At 42.2% G+C, this 25,197-nt stretch overlaps 1 protein-coding gene across 1 annotated transcript; it reads left to right on the forward strand.

The window, feature by feature from the left end:
• Positions 1 to 5,545: 5,545 nt before the first annotated feature.
• Positions 5,546 to 24,820, forward strand: LOC115140140 (protein mono-ADP-ribosyltransferase PARP3). The gene is made up of 11 exons (XM_029678282.2): positions 5,546 to 5,636; positions 6,170 to 6,385; positions 9,039 to 9,164; positions 9,324 to 9,506; positions 18,327 to 18,465; positions 18,997 to 19,214; positions 19,420 to 19,578; positions 19,783 to 19,869; positions 20,087 to 20,264; positions 20,456 to 20,599; positions 23,966 to 24,820. The coding sequence occupies exons 2-11, from the start codon at positions 6,191 to 6,193 to the stop codon at positions 24,133 to 24,135; spliced, it is 1,599 nt and encodes a 532-aa protein (XP_029534142.2). The 5' UTR covers positions 5,546 to 5,636; positions 6,170 to 6,190; the 3' UTR covers positions 24,136 to 24,820.
• Positions 24,821 to 25,197: the final 377 nt, after the last annotated feature.

Consider the following 25,197-nt stretch of genomic DNA (forward strand, 5'->3'; position numbering starts at 1 on the left):
GCACACTCTTGGCATTCTCTCAACCAGCTTTTTTTATTTAAATATTTTGATTTCACCTTTATTTAACCAGGTAGGCCAGTTTACAACTGCGACCTGGCCAAGATAAAGCAAAGCAGTGAGTCACAAACAATAACACAGCTTTACACATGGAATAAACAAACGTACAGTCAATAACACAATAGAAAAAAGTACATGTACAGTGTACAGTGTACACGCCCAATTTTTCAGTTTTTGATTTGTTAAAAAAGTTTGAAATATCCAATAAATGTCGTTCCACTTCACGATTGTGTCCCACTTGTTGATTCTTCACAAAAAAAAATACAGTTTTATATCTTTATGTTTGAAGCCTGAAATGTGGCAAAAGGTCGCAAAGTTCAAGGGGCCGAATACTTTCGCAAGGCACTGTACCTGCTAGAGCATGTGCTACGGGTGGGTGTTGTTATCGTGACCAGTGAGCTGAGATAAGGCGGAGCTTTACCTATGAAAGACTTATAGACGACCAGGAGACAGTGGGTCTGAAGACTAATATGTATCGAGGGCCAGCCGACGAGAGCATACTGGTCGCAGTGGTGGGTGGTATATGGGGCTTTGGTGACAAAACGGATGGCACAGCGATAGACTGCATCCAGTTTGCTGAGAAAAGTGTTGGAGGCTATTTTGTAAATTACATTGCCGAAGTCGAGGATCGGTAGGATAGTCAGTTTTACGAGGGTATGTTTGGCGGCGTGAGTGAAGGAGGCTTTATTGTGAAATAGGAAGCCGATTCTAGATTTCATTTTGAATTGGAGATGTTTAATGTGAGTCTGGAAGGAGAGTTTACAGTCTAGCCAGACACCTAGGTATTTGTAGTTGTCAGAACCATCCAGAGTAGTGATGCTTGTCGGGCTGGCGGGTGCGGGCAGCGATCGGTTGAAAAGCATGCATTTAGTTTTACTAGCGTTTAAGAGCAGTTGGAGGCCATGGAAGGAGTGTTGTATGCCATTGAAGCTTGTTTGGAGGTTTGTTAACACAGTGTCCAAAGAAGGGCCAAATGTATACAAAATGGTGTCATCTGCGTAGAGCTGGATCAGGGAATCACCCGCAGCAAGAGCGACATCGTTGATATATACAGAGAAAAGAGTCGGCCCGAGAATTTAACAGACCTCTGGCAGTCTCTATGGGGGTACCACAGGGTTCAATTCAGGCCCTCCGATTTGACACACTGAACTATATCTGAGAAGTAGTTGGTGAACCAAGCGATGCAGACATTTGAGAAACGAAGGCTGTTGATTCTGCCAATAAGAATACGGTGATTGACAGATTCGAAAGCCTTGGCCAGGTCGATGAAGACGGCTGCACAGTACTGTCTTTTATCGATGGCGGTTATGATATCGTTTAATACTTTGAGCTTGGCTGAGGTGTACCTGTATCCAGCACGGACACCGGATTGCACAGCGGAGAAGGTACGGTGAGATTCAAAATGGTCAGTAAACTGTTTATTAACTTGGCTTTTGAAGACTTTAGAATGGCAGGGCAGGATGGATATAGGTCTGTAACAGCTTGGGTCTAGAGTGTCACCCCCTTTGAAGAGGGGGGGTGACTGCGGCAGCTTTCCAATCTTTAGGGATGCGATACAAAAGAGAAGTTGAACAGACTGGTAATAGGGGTTGCAACAATGTAATGCATTTCAATTAATAGGTGTGCCTTCTCAAAAGTTTTTTTTGTGGAATATCTTTCCTTCTTAATGCGTTTGAGCCAATCAGTTGTGTTGTGTCACGGTGGGGGGTTTACAGAAGATGGCCCTATTTGGTAAAAAACCAAGTCCATATTATGGCAAGAACAGCTCAAATAATCAAAGAGAAACAATAGTCCATCATTACTTTAAACACATGAAGATCAGTCAATACAGAAAATTTCAAGAACTTTAAAAGTATCTTCAAGTGCAGTCACAAAAACCATCAAGCGATATGATGAAACTGGCTCTCATGAGGACCGCCACTGAAAAGGAAGACCCAGAGTTACCTATGCTGCAGAGTTACCAGCCTCAGAAATTGCAGCCTGAATAAATGCTTCACAAAGTTCAAGTAACAGACACATCTTAACATCAACTGTTCAGAGGAGACTGTGTGAAACAGGCCTTCATGGTCGAATTGCTACAAAGAAACCACTACTAAAGAACACCAATAGGAAAAGACTTGCTTGGGCCAAGAAACACGAGCAATGGAAATTAGACCAGTGTAAATTTGTCCTTTGTTCTGGAGTCTAAATTGGAGATTCTTGGTTCCAACCACAGTGTCTTTGTGAGACGCGGTGTGGGTGAACGAATGATCTCTGCATGTGTTTTTCCCCACCGTAAAGCATTGGGGAGGAGGTGTTATGGTCTGGGGGTGCTTTGCTTAACCAGCATGGCTACCACAGCATTCTGCAGGGATACGCCATCCCATGTGGTTTGGGCTTAGTGCGACTATCACTTGTTTTTCAACAGGACAATTACCCAACACACCCATAGGCTGTATCAGCGCTATTTTACCAATAAGGAGAGTGATGGAGTGCTGCATCAGATGACCTGGCCTCCACAATCCCCCGACCTAAACCAAATTGAGATGGTTTGGTATGAGCCGGACGGCAGAGTGAAGGAAAAGCAGCCAACAAGTGCTCAGCATATGTGGGAACTCCTTCAAGACTGTTGGAAAGGCATTCTAGGTGAAGCTGGTTGAGAGAAAGCCAAGAATGTGCAAAGCTGTCATCAAGGCAAAAGGTGGCTATTTGAAGAATGTCATATATAGTCTTGACCACATGACTGAACAGTAGTCCAGGTGCTACAAAACGAGGGCCTATAGGACCTGCCTTGTTGATAGTGCTGTTAAGAATGGAGAGCAGCACTTTATTATGGACAGACTTCTCCTCATCCTAGCTTCTATTGTATCAATGTTTTGACCATGACAGCTCAACTTGCTCCATTACCACATTATTCATTACAATATTTAGGGCTATTGCTTCAAATGTATTACAATGATTGGATGACTTTGGCCTTTGGGAGTTTCAGTAAACAACAATTTGATACATTCCTTCAATTGCATCAGCCTACTTTATTCCAATATTTTCATCAATTAGTGATATTTATTCCCACAGTAATTATTTATGGATCCATCCAGTTGTGGTTAAGAAAACACTGCATGCTTTTTGGGATATGCAAAGAGATGAGTGAAGTGACATGCCTAAAAGTTAAGAACTGGCAAGAGGATGGTTAATAACTGTCGCTGCCTAGCAATTATCGAGAGTTTAAGAGCATAGTGCGTGCCAATGCTCAGCATTTCGGCTACACTTCGTACTGTTGGGGTAGGTTCCTTGTTCCTTGTCAATCATTTGCTTATTGGTGAAATCAGCAATCAGACAAAATATTTAAGTAAATCAATCAAAAACTTATGTTAATGCAATTGCAGACAGAAGTTGACAACGGGAACAGAGCATGCATGTTCAGAGTAAGTTCTGCAAAATAGGAAAGGGTCCAAGTTGCTTTATTGTGCTTGCAGTCAACCCCTAGTGATGTCACTGCCATGTCAACACCCTCTACTCATGAGACCAAGCCCATGCACACACAGCTATACAAACAATAGTTCCAGTGTTGTCTAAAAGCTCAGCAGTAATTGTCCACTCCCCAAGTTGATTTATATTGGTATGTCTGTCTCTTATCTCTTTCACTCCCCTGCAGGGTTATGTGTCTATGAATCGCTTTTAGCCTTGAGGCGCTTTCTCACAGACACCCTGTTTTGACTGCAATAACTCACACATCTCTCAGACCGTTTCTTTATAAGAGACAGAGACTAGAAAAGAATAGTGGAACAATATTAAACCTTATATTGAATATATAGATTGTTAATCTGTAGTCTAGGACCCATGTAGTGGCTATGAATACATTCTATGTGCCAATATTGTTGAGTGCAATCACACTAAAAACCAACCTGGTGTCAGGGCATTTACAATTACATATGTAAATAACTGTAAAGAAAATATCTTTAGATACAGCTTAATGAATTAACTTAAACATTAACTCTGTAACCCATTAAAGTTTCAACAGTCCAGTCTATGAGACAGAGGCTGTAAAAACTGTTCCTGACACCCAGACATTCACAGTCACATGTTAACACAATTGAGTAAATCATAAAAGACATTCCAATCATGCACTGCAAAGTTGATAAGGTCTGTTAATATGAGTAATGGAAGAGTTTTGGGTATAGAGAGCTCTCTGTTTAAAAGTTACACCGACTACACTTTCACCAGTGATTGGGCAATATAGTGTGCCATAATCTGAGCAAATATGAACCTATATCATGATACAGTACTATGTGATATGACCATTTAAAATAAAACAGTGTTTTAAGTTGTACATGAATGGCCAGACCATGGTTGATAAAACAGTCACACCTGCCACCTGAGTCAGAGAGGGCAGTGTGCAGCAGTGAATGGGTGCAATCTGGAGGCTGGCTCACCCATCACTAGTCTCCTAGAGGCAAATGTCATGTCAGTAAGGCAGGGCTCAGGTCAGGTACTGTAGGTAGGCTGGTGTAAATCACATTCAAGAGTCTGTCTTCCACAGGTATGCAAGACATTTTGGAAAACAAACAGAAACCTGAATCCACACATTGCACAAGTTGAAATCAACGTTTTGACAGCTTGTGCACAACTACTCTCAGGTTGAAGTTACAGGACAGACAGAGAACAGGCAACTCTGATCAGAACAACTCTAATTATGCCATCTGTTGCAGTGTTCTTCTTCTTCTAGTAGTTTGTTAGCAGTTCCTTATTTATGAGGACCAATTGCCAATGCGTTTTCAATGCCTGATAATACTTTTGTATTCAATGCAGATTGGCACAACATTGAATTCAGAAATTCATATTGATTTCCCTATCAAATAAAGTGCACGTGAAGGTCTCAGTGTGTAATATGAATTACGGACCACACCTTGAAAGGACAGTCTCTCTGATGGGAAACATTGATGGGGGTGTTGGCCACAAAAAATCTGAACTCATCATGAGGAGCCACAGTGGCTCGTGGGTCTGCAGTACCCACATCCATACCCACACATGCACTCAGAGCCGGCACTAGCACTAGCCTTTTCCCCCCAAAGCATTTTAGCGGCTCCCCTCTTGACAACAGAGAATGTTTCAGAGTTAATTTTCTGCAATTCTACACATTTTGCCATGGGGCATATATATTTTCTTGTACTTATAAAGCAAGTTTGTTGCAAGTCTACACACTGCCATGGGGTGGAGAGAAATGTTAGCAGTTTTTTTAAAAATATGATATCTGAGTGAGAGTGACTAACATTACTTCGACCATGATTACTACCATTTTAGATAGATGGCTAGACTAATTTACCAATCTAAAATGTTTTAGCTGACTTGGTCTAATTGAGTGACTGTCAGTGACTAACATAATAAGAGAAAAACTGCGGATGAACAATAACATTTCAAAACTGCACCTTGTGTGCTCTATAATGTACATCTGTATCTGCAACTTTCTGAATGCCGCTTACCCCCTCCCTCCCTCCCTCTAAAAGCGGAAGTAGAACTTCCTCGACAGTCGTTGAGAAGTGTGCCTGTCAAAATATTTTTTCTGACAGTGACCGCTCGAGCTGCCGAATACCTGCTCTAAGGTAAGTAGCAAGTCGATAAAGGTTCGCAAATTATTTAGCTAGCTTCCAATTCCTGTCAACTGTAGCGGCATCCATAGCCTTGTAGTTAGCTAGCTAACGCTAGTGCGTGAACTTCTCGAAACCAACGGCGTTAAGCTAACGTTAGCTAGCTAGCTACACACCCACAAAATGAAGTTACTGGACTTTGCGCCCAGCTAACTAAACTAGCTAGCTATATACCTAAACATTACTGAGGGTTGTACATGGAAATACAGCTAGGACAGCTGCTGTAGCTAGGTAATTAGCACTCGCTCAGCCTTCTCAGTGCCTCAGACAGGTCAGGGAATTTACCAGCCACGTCAAAGCTTGTCTGCTGCGTCTGCTGCTACTTCTGTGTTACTGGAAGCATCACGCCTCACTCAGCTGTATCAAAACACCACTGCCATTGGCCAGTGTGCCAGAAAATGTGAAAATCACCTACCTGCCTCAAGTGCATCAATACTATCTTCAAAATGTAGTGTTTTGTTGATGTATAATGTTTCTCTTTTCTGCAGTGATTGAAATACAGATAAGGGATGGCACCAAAGAGAAGGGCTGCCTCATCCACCAAAGCCAATAAAGCGGGTGGAAAGAAGGTCAAGCAAGAGCCTGACACACCAAAGGATGCCTTTACCTCTGCCAAAGAGGCTCTGAAGGCTGCAGGGCCAGAAGTGAAGGGCAAAAGGAAGGCTGATGAGCACTGCTTGCTGTCAGAACAGCATTCAGGAAGGGTGAGTTGGACATCATGCCGTATCAAGGCAGGGAGTAGGCTATTTATTGGGCTGCCTGTGCCACCAATGATACATATATATTGTATACTATTTCAGCTCAAAAGTCCTCCGGTGCAGTCAGTAGTACTCATTGAGGTACTTTGAAAGTGTTACTGTGATTGAAGCACTTGTCACTAGAGGTAGACCGTTTTATGATTTGTCAACGCCGATACCGATTATTGGAGGACCCCAAAAAAAAGCCGATACCGATTAATCGGACGATTTAAATAAATAACTTGTTTATTTGTAATAATGACAATTACAACAATACTGAATGAACACTTATTTTAACTTAATATAATACATCAATAAAATCAATTTAGCCTCAAATAAATAATGAAACATGTTCAATTTGGTTTAAATAATGCAAAAACAAAGTGTTGGAGAAGAAAGTAAAAGTGCAATATGTGCCATGTAAGAAACCTAACGTTTATGTTCCTTGCTCAGAACATGAGAACATATGAAAGCTGGTGGTTCCTTTTAACATGAGTCTTCAATATTCCCAGGTAAGAAGTTTTAGGTTGTAGTTATTATAGGAATTATAGGACTATTTCTCTCTATACCATTTGTATTTCATTAACCTTTGACTATTGGATGTTCTTATAGGCACTTTAGTATTGCCAGTGTAACAGTATAGCTTCCGTCACTCTCCTCGCTCCTCCCTGGGCTTGAACCAGGAACACAATGACAACAGCCACCCTCGAAGCAGCGTTACCCATGCAGAGCAAGGGGAACAACCACTCCAAGTGTCAGAGCGAGTGACGTTTGAAACTCTATTAGCGCGCACCCCGCTAACTAGCTAGCCATTTCACATCGGTTACACAAGCCTAATCTCGGGAGTTGATAGGCTTGAAGTCATAAACAACGCAATGCTTGACGCACAACGAAGAGTTGCTGGCAAAACGCATGAAAGTGCTGTTTGAATGAATGCTTACGAGCCTGCTGCTGCCTACCACTGCTCAGTCAGACTGCTCTATCAAATCATAGACTTAGTTATAACATAATAACACACACAAATACGAGCCTTAGGTCATTAGGGGCGGCAGGGTAGCCTAGTGGTTAGAGCGTTGGACTAGCAGCCGAAAGGTTGGAGATTCAAATCCCCAAGCTGACAAGTTATAAATCTGTCGTTCTGCCCCTGAACAGGCAGTTAACCCACTGTTCCGAGGCCGTCATTGAAAATAAGAATTTGTTCTTAACTGACTTGCCTAGTTAAAGGTAAAAAAATTAAAAATTAATATGGTCGAATCCGGAAACTATTATCTCGAAAACAAGACGTTTATTCTTTCAGTGAAATACGGAATCGTTCCATATTTTATCTAAGGGGTCCATTAGTCTAAATATTCCTGTTACATTGCACAACCTAAAATGTTATGTCATAATTACGTAAAATTCTGGCAAATTAGGCAGCCCAAACTGTTGGTTAATATTGCCTGCTAACCTGGATTTATTTTAGCAAAATATGCAGGTTTAAATATATATATACTTCTGTGTATTGATTTTAAGAAAGGCATTGATGTTCATGGTTAGGTACACATTGGAGCAACGATACGCACCGCATCGATTATATGCAACGCAGGACACGCTAGATAAACTAGTAATATTATCAACCATGTGTAGTGATTATGATTGATTGTTTTTTATAAGATAAGTTTAATGCTAGCTAGCAACTTACCTTGGCTTACTGCATTCGCGTAACGTGGAGTGCATTGCACACCTCGTGGAGTGCAATGAGAGGCAGGTGGTTAGAGCGTTGGACTAGTTAACTGTAAGGTTGCAAGATTGAATCCCCCGAGCTGACAAGGGTTTGGCAATTTTATGTATCAATGATGTTTGACAGTCATTGTCGATGTCGTTCTGCCCCGGAACGAGGGGGTTAACCCACCGTTCCTAGGCCGTCATTGAAAATATGAATTTTATTCTTCACTGACTTGCCTAGTTAAATAAAGATTAAATAAAGGTGTAAAAAAAAATTGGGCCAAATCGGTGTCCAAAAATATCCGATTGTTATGAAAACTTGAAATCGGCCCTAATTAATCGGCCATTCCGATTAATTGGTCGACCTCTACTTGTCACACACTGACTGTAAAGGCTATGACAATGAATGGCTTTGTGAGTTCACTTCAGCCACACCCTTCATTTAGAATCAATGAGGTTTGACTACTTTCCAATATACAAACCTTAGAAGTGACATGTAGGTACAGTAATAGTTTCAGTTGGAAGTAAACTCCCTGAGAGTGAGACACTTGCCCCTTGAATTAATCTAATGCAGAAGGGGAATATTCTCTGCTTTCCTTGTTCAAGACATTACCTCTGCTCAGTTGTAGTGTACGCTCCCCCAAGATACCTGAGATAATGAGTGTGTAAGGTCACTCATATCTACTCTATATGCTGCATTCAGTTATAGCTGTTTCAAAAGACGATGTTTGCTAATCATTCATATATAGCAGAATCTGAGAAACTGTCACTAGTTACAGGTATTTGACTTGAATTGTTTGATCAGCCTTGCAGTCACATCAGCAGGACAGACTGCTGTGCAGTGCAATAGATGAATGTGCTCATTTTTATCTGACTGCTTTCCTGAATCATGTTCCTCCTTTAATCTCCCCCACAGGTGTATGAAGATTATGATTGCATGCTAAATCAGACCAACATTGGAAATAACAACAACAAGTTTTATGTCATTCAAGTGTTGTGTATAGATGACTCTTACTACTGCTGGACCAGATGGGGAAGAGTGGTAAGCTTAATTTTTGACAGACACGATGGTAGTTTACTAGACATTCCTGTGTATACTTTAGTAGTAAATCTACATTTTTGTTAATTATGTTAAATACTAAGCTATTAATTTCTTGAGCGTGCAGAATTGAAGCATCATCTTCTCCTCTCTCCCTTACAGGGGGAAACGGGCCAGTCAAACCTATCAGACCTCTCCAACAGCCCAGACAAAGCCATCAAAGACTTTGAGAAGAAGTTCAAAGACAAGACGAAGAACAGCTGGAAGGAGCGGGACAACTTTGTGTCTCACCCGGGGAAGTACACCCTGATAGAGGTGGATGGAGACCAGGATGCAGAGGTCAAGGTAAAGTGGTGGCTGGGTCTCAGTAGGACCACGGATTCTAAAGTAGGGTTTGGCAATTGTATCAATGATGTTTGACAGTCATTGTCGATGGTAATGACATTCTAATATCATAAACTATGTTTTAGCATATTTGAACTTGATTTCACCACCGGAGTCTGGCAGCGCAATGCTGAATACACAGCATTGCGACAAGCCAAATGGCCTATTTTTTATTTTATTTTTTATTTAACCTTTATTTAACCAGGTAGGCTAGTTGAGAACAGGTTCTCATTTGCAACTGCGACCTAGCCAAGATAAAGCATAGCAGTGTGAACAGACAACACAGAGTTACACATGGAGTAAACAATTAACAAGTCAATAACACAGTAGAGAAAAAAGGGGAGTCTATATACAATGTGTGCAAAAGGCATGAGGAGGTAGGCGAATAATTACAATATTGCAGATTAACACTGGAGTGATAAATGATCAGATGATCATGTACAGGTAGAGATATTGGTGTGCAAAAGAGCAGAAAAGTAAATACATTTAAATCTGTGGGGATGAGGTAGGTGAAGATGGGTGGGCTATTTACCAATAGATTATGTACAGCTGCAGCGATCGGTTAGCTGCTCAGATAGCTGATGTTTTAAGTTGGTGAGGGAGATAAAAGTCTCCAACTTCAGCGATTTTTGCAATTCGTTCCAGTCACAGGCAGCAGAGTACTGGAACGAAAGGCGGCCCGAATGAGGTGTTGGCTTTAGGGATGATCAATGAGATACACCTGCTGGAGCGCGTGCTACGGGTGGGTGTTGCCATCGTGACCAGTGAGCTGAGATAAGGTGGAGCTTTGCCTAGCATGGCCTTGTAGATGACCTGGAGCCAGTGGATCTGGCGACGAATATGTAGCGAGGGCCAGCCGACTAGAGCATACAAGTCGCAGTGGTGGGTAGTATAAGGTGCTTTAGTGACAAAACGGATGGCACTGTGATAAACTGCATCCAGTTTGCTGAGAAGAGTGTTGGAAGCAATTTTGTAGATGACATCGCCGAAGTCGAGGATCGGTAGGATAGTCAGTTTTACTAGGGTAAGCTTGGCAGCGTGAGTGAAGGAGGCTTTGTTCCGGAATAGAAAGCCGACTCTTGATTTGACTTTCGATTGGAGATGTTTGATATGGGTCTGGAAGGAGAGTTTGCAGTCTAGCCAGACACCTAGGTACTTATAGGTGTCCACATATTCAAGATCGGAACCATCCAGTGTGGTGATGCTAGTCGGGCAAGCGGGTGCAGGCAGCGATCGGTTGAAAAGCATGCATTTGGTTTTACTAGCGTTTAGGAGCAGTAGAGGAGGCCACGGAAGGAGTGTTGTATGGCATTGAAGCTCGATTGGAGGTTAGATAGCACAGTGTCCAATGACGGGCCGAAAGTGTATAGAATGGTGTCGTCTGCGTAGAGGTGGATCAGGGAATCGCCCGCAGCAAGAGCAACATCATTGATATACACAAAGAAAAGAGTCGGCCCGAGAATTGAACCCTGTGGCACCCCCATAGAGACTGCCAGAGGACCGGACAACATGCCCTCCGATTTGACACACTGAACTCTGTCTGCAAAGTAATTGGTGAACCAGGCAAGGCAGTCATCCGAAAAACCGAGGCTACTGAGTCTGCCGATAAGAATATGGTGATTGACAGAGTCGAAAGCCTTGGCAAGGTCGATGAAGACTGCTGCACAGTACTGTCTTTTATCGATGGCGGTTATGATGTCGTTTAGTACCTTGAGTGTGGCTGAGGTGCACCCGTGACCGGCTCGGAAACCAGATTGCATAGCGGAGAAGGTACGGTGGGATTCGAGATGGTCAGTGACCTGTTTGTTGACTTGGCTTTCGAAGACCTTAGATAGGCAGGGCAGAATGGATATAGGTCTGTAACAGTTTGGGTCCAGGGTGTCTCCCCCTTTGAAGAGGGGGATGACTGCGGCAGCTTTCCAATCCTTGGGGATCTCAGACGATATGAAAGAGAGGTTGAACAGGCTGGTAATAGGGGTTGCAACAATGGCGGCGGATAGTTTCAGAAATAGAGGGTCCAGATTGTCAAGCCCAGCTGATTTATACGGGTCCAGGTTTTGCAGCTCTTTCAGAACATTCCCTATTTGCCATAGCCTACATTTTTAGTAAACTTAGCAAAAAAACGAAACCTCCACTCACTGTCAACTGCGTTTATTTTGAGAACTTAACGTGTAAATATTCGTATGAACATAACAAGATTCAACAACTGAGACATAAACTGAACAAGTTCCACAGACATGTCACTAACAGAACTGGAATAATGTGTCCTTGAACAAAGGGGGGGGTCAAAATCAAAAGTAACAGTCAGTATCTGGTGTGGCCACCAGCTGCATTAAGTACTGCAGTGCATCTCCTCATGGACGGCACCAGATTTGCCAGTTCTTGCTGTGAGATAATACCCCTCTTCCACCAAGGCATCTGCAAGCTCCCAGACATTTCCGAGGGGAATGGCCCTAGCCCCTCACCCTCCGATCCAACTGTTCCCAGATGTGCTCAATGGGACTCGTTAATGAAGAGCACTTTTTGCCGGTCCTGTCTGGTCCAGTGACGGTGGGTTTGTGCCCATAGGCAACGTTGTTGCCGTTGATGTCTGGTGAGGACCTGCCTTTACAACAGGCCTACAAGCCCTCAGTCCAGCCTCTCTCAGCCTATTGTGGACAGTCTGAGCACTGATGGAGGGATTGTGCATTCCTGGTGTAACTCGGGCAGTTGTTGTTGCCGCCATCCTGTACCTGTCCTACAAGTGTGATGTTTGGATGTACCGATCCTGTGCAGGTGTTGTTATACGGGGTCTGCCACTGCGAGGACAATCTGCTATCCGTCCTGTCTCCCTGTAGCGCTGTCTTAGGCGTCTCACAGTACGGACGTTGCAATTTATTGCCCTGGCCTCATCTGCAGTCCTCATGCCTCCTTGCAGCATGCTTAAGGCACGTTCACGCAGAAGAGCAGGGACCCTGGGCATCTTTCTTTTGGTGTTTTTCAGAGTCAGTAGCAAGGCCTCTTTAGTGTCCTAAGTTTTCATTACTGTGACCTTAATTGCCTACCGTATGTAAGATGTTAGTGTCTTAATGACTGTTCCACAGGTGCATGGTCATTAATTGTTTATGGTTCATTGAACAAGCATGGGAAAGAGTGTTTAAACCCTTTACAATGAAGATCTGTGAAGTTATTTGGATTTTAATGAATTATCTTTGAAAGACAGGGTCCTGAAAATGGGATGTTTTCTTTCTTTCTTTTTAGTTTACATACAGTGCCTTCGGAAAGTATTCAGACCCCTTGACTTTTTCCACATTTTGTTACGTTACAGCCTTATTCTAAAATGCTTTAAATAAATTATAATTCTCAGTCTACACACAATATCCCATAATGACAAAGCAAAAACCTCATATTTATTAAAAATAAAAACATAAATGCCTTTACTATGCTTTGCTATGAGATTAGAATTTGAGCACAGGTGCATCCTTTTTCCATTGATCATCCTTGAGATGTTTCTACAACTTGATTGGAGTCCACCTGTGATAAATTCAGTTGATTGGACATGATTTGGAAAAAAAGTAATGAGGTCAAAGGAATTGTCTGTAGAGCTTTGAGACACACTTCGAGGCATAGATCTGGGGAAGGGTACCCAAAAATATCTGCAGCATTGAAGGTCCCCAGGAACACAGTGGTCTCCATCATTCTTAAGTGGAAGAAGTTTGGAACCACCAAGACTTTTCCTGGAGCTGGCCGCCCTGCCAAACAGAGCAATCGGGGGAGAAGGGTCTTGGTCAGGCAAGTGACCAAGAACCCTATGGTCACTCTTGACAGAGCTCCAGAGTTCCTCTGTGGAGATGGGAGAACCTTCCAGAAGGACAACCATCTATGATGCACTCCACCAAACAGGCCTTTTTGCTAGAGTGGCCAGACAGAAGCCTCCTCAGTAAAAGGCACAAGACAGCCTGCTTGGAGTTTGCCAAAAGGCACCTAAAGACTCTCAGACCATGAGAAAAAAAGATTCTCTGGTCTGATGAAACCAACTCTTTGACCTGAATGCCAAGTGTCACGTCTGAAGGAAACCTAGCACCATCCCTACAGTGAAGCATGGTGGTGGCAGCATCATGCTGTGGGATGTTTTTCAGTGACGGGGACTGGGAGACTAGTCAGGATCGAGGGAAAGATGAATAGAGCAAAGTACAGAGATTGATGAAAACCTGCTCCAGAGCGCTCAGGACCTCAGACTGGATAGAAGGTTCACCTTCCAACAGGACCATGACCCTAAGCACCCAGCCAAGACAATGCAGGAGTGGCTTTGGGTCAAGTCTCTGAATGTCCTTGAGTGGCCCAGTAAGAGCCCGGACTTGAACCCGATCAAACATCTGGAGAGACCAGAAAATAGCTATGTGGCAACGCTCCCAATCCAACCTGACAGAGCTTGAGAGGATCTGCAGAGAAGAATGGGAGAAACTCGCCAAATACAGGTGTGCCAAGCTTGTAGTGGCATACCCAAGAAGACTCAATGCCGTAATCGCTGCCAAAGGTGCTTCAATAAAGTACTGAGTAAAGGGTCTGAATACTTACAGTACCAGTCAAAAGTTTGGACATACCTACTCATTCCAGGGTTTTTCTTTAATTTTCCTTTTTTTCCTTTTTTTTTTGTTTACTTTGTAGAATAATGGTGAAGACATCAAAACTATGAAATAACACATGAAAGTTTCTTCAAATGCAGTTGCAAAAACCATCAAGTGCTATGATGAAACTGGCTATCATGAGGACCGCCACAAGAATGGAAGACCCAGAGTTACCTTTACCATACGCATGCAGTCCATATAAATGCTTCAAAGAGTTCAAGTAACAGAGACATCTCAACATTAACTGTTCAGAGGAGACTGCGTGAATCAGGCCTTCATGGTCAAATTGCTGCATAGAAACCACTACTAAAGGACACCAACAAGACGAAGAATTGCTTGGGCCAAGAAACACGAGCAATGGACATTAGATCGGTGGAAATCTTTCCTTTGGTCTAATGAGTCCAAATTTGAGATTTTTGGTTCCAACCGCCGTGTCTTTGTGAGACGCAGAGTAGGTGAACAGATGATCTCCGCATGTTTGGTTCCCACTGTGAAGGATAGAGGAGGTGTGATGGTGTGTCGGTGCTTTGTTGGTGACACTGTCTGTGATTTATTTAGAATTCAATGCACACTTAACCAGCATGGCTCCCACAGCATTCTGTAGCAATACGCCAGTCCCACTAAGCCCAAACCAGATGGGATATAATCTGTTTTTCAACAGGACAATGACCTAACACACCTCCAGGCTGTGTAGGGGCTATTTGACCAAGAAGGAGTGTAATGAGTGTTGCATCAGATGACCTAGCCTCCCCAATCACCCGACCTCAATCCATTTGAGATGGTTTGGGATGAGTTGGACCACAGAGTGAAGGAAAAGCAGCCAGAATGTGCTCAGCATATGTGGGAACTCCTTCAAGACTGTTGAAAAACATTCCTCCTGAAGCTTGTTGAGAGAATACCAAGAGTGTGCAAAGCTATCAAGGCAAAGGGTGGCTATTTGAAGAATCTCAAATATAAAATATATTTTGAATTGTTTAACACTTTGTTGGTAACATGGTTCTGTATGTGTTATTTCATAGTTTGATGTCTTCACTATTCTACAATGTTGAAAATAGTAAAAATAAATAAACTTTTTATGTGTGTATAAATTGAGAAGAGCTTGGGGCCTAGGATCGAGCCTCCTTATTTTATCGTTTTGATGTCTTCACTGCCTGTCACCAAGGGAGTACCCCCAAGGCTCGATACTAGGCCCCACACTCTTCTCAATTTACATCAACAACATAGCTCAGGCAGTAGGAAGCTCTCTCATCAATTTTTATATGCAGATGATAATCTTATACTCACCTGTCCCCTCCCCGAATTTTGTGTTTAACGCTCTAAAACAAAGCTGTCTTAGTGTCCAACAAGTTTTCTCTGCCCTTCACCTTGTTCTGAACACCTCCAAAACAATGGTCATGTGGTTTGGTAAGAATAATGCCCCTCTCCCCACAGGTGTTAATTACTACCTCTGAGGGCTTAGAGCTTGAGGTAGTCACCTCATACAAGTACTTGGGAGTGTGGCTCGACATTACACTGTCCTTCTCTCAGCATATATCAAAGCTGCTGGCTAACGTTAAATCTAGACTTGGTTTCCTCTATCGTAATCACTCCTCTTTCACCCCAGCTGCCAAATTAACCCTGATTCAGATGACCATCCTACCCATGCTAGATTATGGAGACATAATTTATAGTAAGGGTGCTCTTGAGCGGCTAAATGTTCTTTACCATTCAGCCATCCTATTTGCCACCAATTCTCCTTATAGGCCACATCACTGCACTCTATACTACTCTTTATACCCGTCGCAAGACCCACTGGTTGATGCTTGTTTATAAAACCCTCTTAGGCCTCACTCCACCCTATCTGAGATATCTACTGCAGCTCTCATCCTCCAACACCCGTTCTGCCAGTCACATTCTGTTAAAGGTCGCCAAAGCGCACACATCCCTGGGTTGCTTGTTTTTTCAGTTCGCTGCACCTAGCGACTGGAACGAGCTGCAACAAACACTCAAACTGGACAGTTTTATCTCCATCTCTTCATTCAAAGACTCAATCATGGACAATCTTATTGACAGTCGTGGCTGCTTTGAGCGATGTATTGTTGTCTCTACCTTCTTGACCTTTGCTGTTGTCTGTGCCCAATAATGTTTGTACCATGTTTTGTGCTGCTGCCATGCTGTTGCTACCATGTTGTTGTGTTGTGTTGCTCCCATGCTGTGTTATCATGTGTTTATGCCTTGCTATGTTGTCTTAGGCCTCTCTTTATGTAGTTTTGTGTTGTCTCTCTTGTTTAAAATAACATAAGGTTGTCATTGGTAGGCCGTCATTGTTAATAAGAATTTGTTCTTAACTGACTTACCTAGTTAAATAAATACAAATTCTACAATGTAGAGTAATTGGATAATAACAAATACATATATCACACACACAGTCGTGGCCTATAGTTTTGAGTGACACAAATATACACTTGAGTCTGCTGCCTCAGTTTGTATGATGGCAATTTACATATACTCCAGAATGTTATAAAGAGTGATCAGATGAATTGCAAAGTCCCTCTTTGCCATGCAAATGACACCAATCCCCCAAAAACATTTCTACTGCATTTCAGCTCTGCCACAAAAGGACCAGCTGCATCATGCCAATGATTCTCTAGTTAACACAGGTGTGAGTGTTGATAAGGACAAGGCTGGAGATCACTCTGTCATGCTGATTGAGTTCGAATAAAAGACTGGAAGCTTCAAAAGGAGGGTGGTGCTTGGAATCATTCTTCTTCCTCTGTCAAACACGGTTACTTGCAAGGAAACACATGCCGTCATCATTGCTTTGCACAAAAAGGGCTTCACAGGCAAGGATATTGCTGCCAGTAAGATTGCACCTAAATCAACCATTTATCGGATCATCAAGAACTTCAAGGAGAGCGGTTCAATTGTTCGGCGCCCAAGAAAGTCCAGCAAGCGCCAGGACCGTCTATTTAGTCAGCCACCAATTGTGCAAGTTCTCCCACTTAAAAAGATGAGAGGCCTGTAATTTTCATCAACTATGACAGACAAAATGAGAAAAAATATCCAGAAAATCACATAGTAGGATTTTTAATGAATTTATTTGCAAATTATTACAAGTCCTCAACTGGTAGCTTCATTAAATAGTACCTGCAAAACACCAGTCTCAACGTCAACAGTCGAGGTGACTCTGGGATGCCGGCCTTCTAGGCAGAGTTGCAAAGAAAAAGCCATATCCCAAACTGGCCAATAAAAGTGTTGTTTTTTTAAGATTAAGATGAGCAAAATAACACAGACACACAAGTCAGCTCCTGAAAATCTATTTAGCCTATAACATTATTTTTAACACTTGAATAAACATTGGCTTTGGCAAAAAATGAATAGGCCAATTAGCATATGCTTTTTTGCATTTCGAACTGTACAAATCCTAAGTATAGGCCAAGTTACAAAATAAATAAAGTAGCCTGAACAAAATAAGTACTAAAATAACAAATGAGTCCAAAAAAGCTATGCATGTAAGTCTGAGGGTTTGACAGAATATTTTAGTTTATTCTATAGGCTATGTCTTTCGAATAAGATGCATCTGGATCTGAATATAGGCTACATTTAAATAATGTGCAATGAGGAACCATTAGGTTTAGTTGTTTTTTTTACCATGTCTTAGACCTACCTAAAGGTTTTCGGCAGCAAACACCAGCATGTTCAGCTTTTCTGCCCAGAGTAGCAAACTCTGCAGGATGATGGACTTGTAAATGTTGGAGGTTTGTAGTCTGTCCATCCATTGCTTGAAACCGAAGGACTGCTTAACACCACCAAGTCAGCCATTGTTTTTTTTCTGATTTAGTATAAGGCAGACTATTCTATAGTTACTAAGTGAAATGCCTTTTTATTTTTATTATTTACAGTCTGAAGTAGCCTAAAGGAAGAAAGAATTACGCAAATGCCCTTACTCAGATGCTTAAGATGATGAAATAGCAATAAGCCTGCACTTGATATGGCTGTAATATTAGTTTTTAAAAGGTAGGCTAAAATGTCATTTCAGACATCGCCCATCCATACTCTAAAGAATAACAACATGTTACCTTCCTGGCTCCTGTAATTAGTATGTCTTACAATACAATGGTCAGGCTGACTCATTATAGTTTTGCTGTGTCCAATTTTGTTCCCTCTAGAACATGCTCTCTTCTGGCTTTTGCAGGTGGACTGTGTTGATGGGAAGATTGGCAAGGGCCCCAGAAACATCCTCCCTTGCACCCTGGACAGCCCCACGCAGAAGCTCATCCAGCTCATCTTCAGCAATGACATGTTCAAAGAGGCCATGGAGTGCATGAACCTGGGTGGGTGTCAATCTGTCATCATACCACCTGTACCCCTCCAGCACTGAAGCAACTTTCTGTTCCTCAGACAGTAAGCCTGGGTGTGGTCTGTCTATGTACACATGTTCTGTTATGTAACATACCTGTTGGACTGGACTGCTTGTTGTATTGTGTTTTACTCTGCAATGATATACTGATATACGTTAAACTGAAGTCGGGGAAGCCCAGGCATCTGCTCTATGTGATCAGAGAAGAGCATCCTAAATCATTAGTTATTTTAAATGGGGGGTAAAGCCTGGCGATCTGGAGCTAAATGTCTAATCCATATAAAAACCTAGTCTGTCTGATCGATAATGTAAGTAAGACTGTAAAATGTATACAATGTTTATTCAGCTGTTGCAAGTTCCCTAACTACCACATTTACTAATGTAGAGGAGAGCAGTCAACAGACACCTGCACAGTTCATATAGGCCTAACATATGAGCTCAGACAGAGCAGTGATATGTGTGTAATCATATCCCCCTTATTGCCTCTCTCTCTTTGGGCCACCAGACATAAATAAGATGCCCCTGGGGAAGCTGAGCAAGATGCAGATTGCTAAGGGCTTTGAGGTGCTGGAGGAGATTGAGGGAGCCATTAACGCCAGCAGGCCCAAACTGGAGGAACTCTCCTCCAAGTTCTTCACCACCATCCCACACAACTTTGGACGCACCAGGCCCCCGGTCATCGACAGTTCTGAGATCGTGGAGAAGAAGAAGGAGATGCTTCTGGTGAGATCACCTTGTACTTGATTAGACACTGTCACAGTATTGTGCTTTATGGAATGACGGTACTATTTAGGGCCAATAGTTTTTTAATAGCCTACAATAAGAACCCAGTTTACCCTGATCAAGTCTGGTGAAACTCCTGGCCCTAATCATGATGAGTGGTCTTGTCCAGGCCTGATCCCATTCCTGACTGTGCTGTCCCCTGCAGGTGCTGGCTGATATAGAGATAGCCCAGAACTTGAAGGCTGAGACTGAGAAGGCCCAGGAGCAGATGGAGGTGGAGAAAGTACCTCATCCACTGGACCAAAACTATCTGTCTCTCAGCTGCAAACTTGCTCTACTACAAAGAGATACACAGGAATTCAAGGTACCGTGGTCTCTAATAGAAGTTGAATTCTATACAAACACCACTGTATTGTTTAAAATCAGACAAGTCTTTAGTGATATGCGGATGGTCATATTTAAATGGGTGACAATATTTACTGTGACAAAGCATAATTTATCCTACAAAAGAGAAGAATATTGTAAATGTTAAGCTTCCATTGTATTTCCATTCTTGCCTCATTTAAAGCTAATAGAGAAATACCTGAAGGCCACTGCATATAGCCACAACCAGCCAAAGATTATAGATGTCTGGGAGGTGGACAGAGAGACTGAGGTGGGTAACATATGGCACAACAACTTCATGTCATAATTTTTGTAGTATGTAATACAGCATTCATTTTTTTTACAAATTTGCTGTGATCTTGATTTTTGTGCTGATGCATGTACAAAATAAATAAAATATATATATATATTGTTATAACTGTAGGTTTGTTTGACTTGGCGTTAGTATTTAAGGTGATTGATCTTTCTGTGGGGATTGTTCTCCCCAGGCGGAGAGATTCAGGGAGAACGACGGTCTAGAGAACCGGCGTCTGCTGTGGCATGGTACCAATGTGGCGGTGGTGGCAGCCATCTTGAAGGGCGGGCTGCGGATCATGCCCCAGTCAGGGGGCCGTGTGGGCAGGGGCATCTACTTTGCCTCGGAGAACAGCAAGTCAGCTGCGTACGGTGAGGCAATAGCTACCATGTGGCTGAACTACCGGGAACTATTTTAGACGTCATCTTCGGAATATCCAGTCAATTTCCAAATGTATGTTCATGTAGTGAGTATAAGACTGTTAGGTGCACTACTACGACACTGTTCGTTTTGTGAAGAAATACCGTGCTACTTACTACATATGTGTCCTGTCCCTGTGTAGTGCGTACATCTAAAGACAGGGGGGTGATGTTTCTGAACGAGGTGGCGCTGGGGAAGGAAAACACCATTACTATGGACGACAGCTCCCTGAAGGAGGCTCCTACCGGCTACGACTGCGTGGTGGCTAGAGGACAGTTGGAACCAGGTACAGTAGCCTGAGCTATGTTAATGTACATTAAGAAGAGCGTGGGTCCTAGGATTGAGCCTTAGGGTACTCCCTTGTTGACAGGCAGTGGCTGAGACAGCAAACGTTCTGACTTTACACACTGCACACTCTGAAGAGGTAGTTGGCAAACCAGGCCAAATACTCCTCAGAGACACCAATATTCCTTAGCTGATCCACAAGAATGGAATGGTCTACCGTATCAAAAGCTTTGGCCAAGTCAATAACTGTAGCAGCACAACATTGCTTAGAATCAAGAGCAATGGTGACATAATATAAGACCTTTATGTTGCAGTGACACATCCATAACCTAAGCAGAAACCAGATTGCATACCAGAGAGAATACTATAGACCAAGAAAGCCAGTCAGTTGACTTTTGATAAAAAGAACAAGATAGAAATTGACCTATGACAGTTAGGATTTCCCAAGCACTGGGAAACTCCCCAGAGAGGAAAGACATGTTAAAAAGGTTAAAGAGGCTCAACTATGATAGGGGCCACAACTTTAAAGAAGAAAGGGTCTAAACCATGTTAGGTAGGGCAGTTTGGGTACAGGCGGGTGCTGATGGTGGGTGATAGCACTCAGCAACAGTCAACAAATAGCTATTTGAAAGCTTAAAACCAGCTAATCAAGTTGGTTGGGAACAGACTACTGATCACTGAATGTGTTCCTTGGTAAAGATTGCCACTCCACCACCTTTGGAAGATCTGTCTTGCCGAAAAAGGTTATAACCAGAAAGGTTAACATCAGTGTTCAGAACACTCTTTCTTAACAATGTCTCAGTAATGACCAACACATCTGGATTGGAGCTGTGAACCCACACTTTCAATTGATACATTTTGGTAATAAGCTTCTAGTGTTAATGTGCAGAAAACCCAGGCATTTACGTAAGCAGAAATCGGTGAAGCAGAATTCGGAGCACAAGTCAGAATTGTGGCTATTAACCATAGACGGACCAGTGTGTACATGCACATTTCCAGATATCATCAGCAGTAATACAATCAGTGCACGGCAAAGAACAGGGGGAGATCTGCGGGTTGATTTTTCTATGACATTTTGAATGTGCATCAGATCATATGTGACTCACCACCTGGATCCGGTCTTATGTAGCAAAAAATGTTATTGTTTTTTTTTCATTGGATAAAGTAAAGACTGAGCTACAAAATGGGATATCACACAGCATTTTTGTCAAACAATGGGGAAAGTTATTCTGCTTTGAAAGTTGATACACTTGTAAACTTAGTTTTGAGAAAAGGGCCTTGGAATGTTTTGGTACCTACTGGAGAGCTCTCCTTTGACTACACCCAACTGGAAGCTTCATTAAATAATACCTGCAAAACACCAGTCTCAGTGTCAACAGTAAAGAGGTGACTCCGGGATGCTGGCCTTCTAGGCAGAGTCCCTCTGTCCAGTGTCTGTGTTCTTTTGTCCATCTTAATCTTTTATTTTTATTGACCAGTCTGAGATACGACTTTTTCTTTGCAACTCTGCCTAGAAGGCCTGCATCACTGTTGACGTTGAGACTGGTGTTTTGCAGGTACTATTTAATGAAGCTGCCAGTTGAGGACTTGTGAGTCGTCTGTTTCTCAAACTAGACACTCTAATGTGCTTGTCCTCTTGCTCAGTTGTGCACCGGGGCCTCCCACTCCCCTTTCTATTCTGGTTAGAGCCAGTTTGCGCTGTTCTGTGAAGGGAGTAGTACACAGCGTTGTACGAGATGTTCAGTTTCTTGGCAATTTCTCGCATGGAATAGTCATCATTTCTCAGAACAAGAATTGACTGACGAGTTTCAGAAGTAAGGTCTTTGTTTTTGGCCATTTTGAGCCTGTAATCGAACCCACAAATGCTGTTGCTCCAGATACTCAACTAGTCTAAAGAAGGCCAGTTGTATTGCTTCTTTTATTAGCACAACCGTTTTCAGCTGTGCTAACATAATTGCAAAAGGGTTTTCTAATGATCAATTAGCCTTTTAAAATTATAAACTTGGATTAGCTAACACAACGTGCCATTGGAACACAGGAGTGATGGTTGCTGATAATGGGCCTCTGTACACCCAAGTAAAAAATCTGCCATTTCCAGCTACAATAGTCATTTAAAACATTAACAATGTCTACACTGTATTTCTGATTAATTTGATGTTATTTTAATGGACCAACATTTTTATTTTCTTTAAAAAATAAAGGAAATTTCTTAGTGACCCCAAAAGTTTGGACGGTAGTGTACTCTCTGAAACTGTAGTTAGATTCTTACCCATATACATGGATGAAAGCTTCACGGCAGCCTGCAACCCCTTTCATTAAATAAGACATCCTGTGTCTTTTCCATTTAGTTTGCACAGCTTGTTTGGCCCGTTGTGATCCACTGATTTCAAAACTCGGGTTAATGTCTTCCATGACAACAACACTGTTGATCGCCGTTTCTTCCCCATCAGTCATCAGAAGACTCTACAATGTCTTCTTCAATTAAATGTTTTTACCGAAATCAGGGATTTCCTCATCGTCTGATGCATTTACAGAGTCCTAGAGAAAGTCAGCATGGCACGGTCATCCTCCAGAAAGTAGTCCATCACAACTTTTTCCCACTGACCTTTGTCGATAGCGCCTGATAAATTCTGGGCAGCGGTGTTATTGAGAGCAGTAGCAACATATTTGCAATTTTCCATGGCTAAAGTTATATCTTTCGAACAAACTGCAGTAGAAAGGATTATCTACGCATAACGAGCAGCTCATTTTATAGACACAAGATGCTACACCACAGAATCTGAAACTCATCTCTCGGCATGTCCGGCCCACTCATTATCTCAGCCAGTCATGGTTAGCGGGAATGTTCTTGGCTTTTTCTTTGGCTAAACCAACTAGGCTATTAATTTAACAACTTTATTTGTGTTTACAGGTGGCATAAAAGTGTGTTATTAAGGCACTTGAAAGTTCATGTTCTTGAAGACATTTCTGCCAGAAAACGCATTTTGATCAAGTATTTTTTACGTTCTAAAGTCTCTCCTGAAGTCGTGTTTTGCGACATATGCCTAGTTTCCTGAATCGGGTCACATATTGTACAGCATTTTCATCAGGTAACGTGAATAAAAAGCCGGAGGGACGTAGTTGAATAGGATGGGAAACCAAGATTCTGTGTAACCGAAAAAGTTGTAGTTGCAAGTGTCTTTCTCCATATACACTACTGAAGTGGTTACTGTATGTCTAAACATCTGGTAGATGATTAGCAGATATCCAGAAGACTGCATAAGTCTAGTGAACACTTCTGTTGTGTATATCAGTACAGTGTTTGTATAGTAAACACTTGTGTGTTTCAGCTGTATGGTTGTGTAGTGAACACTGTGTGTTGTTTCAGACCCCTCTAAGGACATCTTCCTGACTCTGGATGGTAAGCAGGTGGCTGTGCCTCAGGGTAAGCCCATTAAGCAGCCCCAGTACAAGGACAGCTACTTTTCCAACAGCGAGTATTTGGTCTACAAGGAGAACCAGTGTCGCATCCGCTACCTGCTGGAGCTCAAGTTTTAACCGGAGAGAGGAGAGGCACCTATGCACTCTAGGAGAGAGATGTCTCCTACTCTGTCTAATTGGTAGAGTATCAAGAGTATTGTTCAAATGAAGGTGATTGTTGTTAGACCTCACTGTCACTGAGTACCATATTCAACCAAAGTTGTCTATAATGTATCAGATATACTTCTCTGTGCCTTATGCTTTACACAACAGGCTTTGAAGTCTTCCATTGTCAGTTTTAGTTGTAAGTCATTGGTGATTCTACTCTTAAACAGAGTATAAATACTGCACTCTCACTTAAAATTATAATCCTTATTGTAATTCCATTAGTCTAAAATATTTACTTTGAGCAGACCATAGTATTGTGGATTTTCAATGTTATTGTACTATTTGGCCACTCATTTCTGTTATGGGAGCACTATTCTCTTTACCTTTACTGGATGTAGTGTGAATACTGTACCTTTACTAATATGCAATACAATATCTACCTGTATCTTTATTCTGCACTATATGTTTTCCTTTAGCTGTGAGTATTTCCTACTCTGAATATACTTGTATAAAGCTTTATTTTCACTTACCTACTTTGTGAAAACATCTCTCTTCAGTAACTGTTTGAATGTTAGTACATGCAACATAATTCAATACACTAGATAGGCCTATATGCTGTATTGGCATGAAATAAAATGCATGATTGAAGGAATAACTAGAGTTGATCTGTATGTTTATAGAGGTTTGATTTGCATGTAGTGTGTCTATGAAGATTTGTGCAGCTTTGAAAATCTATAATCCCAGTGCACTGTGGATGTTAATAATATTCATGTGTTACCTAGCAAGGCTCTGAAAGTTCCTGTGGTGATGATCAATGCTCTTGTCTCAGTTTATACATTTTCCTGGGCCTGGGTCCAGATTCACAAAGCGTCTCGAGTAGGAGTCGTGATCTATGATCAGTTTTGCCTTTTAAATCGTAATGAATAATTGGAGGGTGATCTGATTCTGGATCAGCACTCGAACTCTGAGACGCTGTAAGACTATGGGGCTGTTTATTGCACACAGCAGCCTGTTGAGAGAATGTCCTTCTGC

This window comes from Oncorhynchus nerka, linkage group LG2, assembly GCF_034236695.1.
Source record: "Oncorhynchus nerka isolate Pitt River linkage group LG2, Oner_Uvic_2.0, whole genome shotgun sequence".
Classification (NCBI taxonomy): domain Eukaryota; kingdom Metazoa; phylum Chordata; class Actinopteri; order Salmoniformes; family Salmonidae; genus Oncorhynchus; species Oncorhynchus nerka.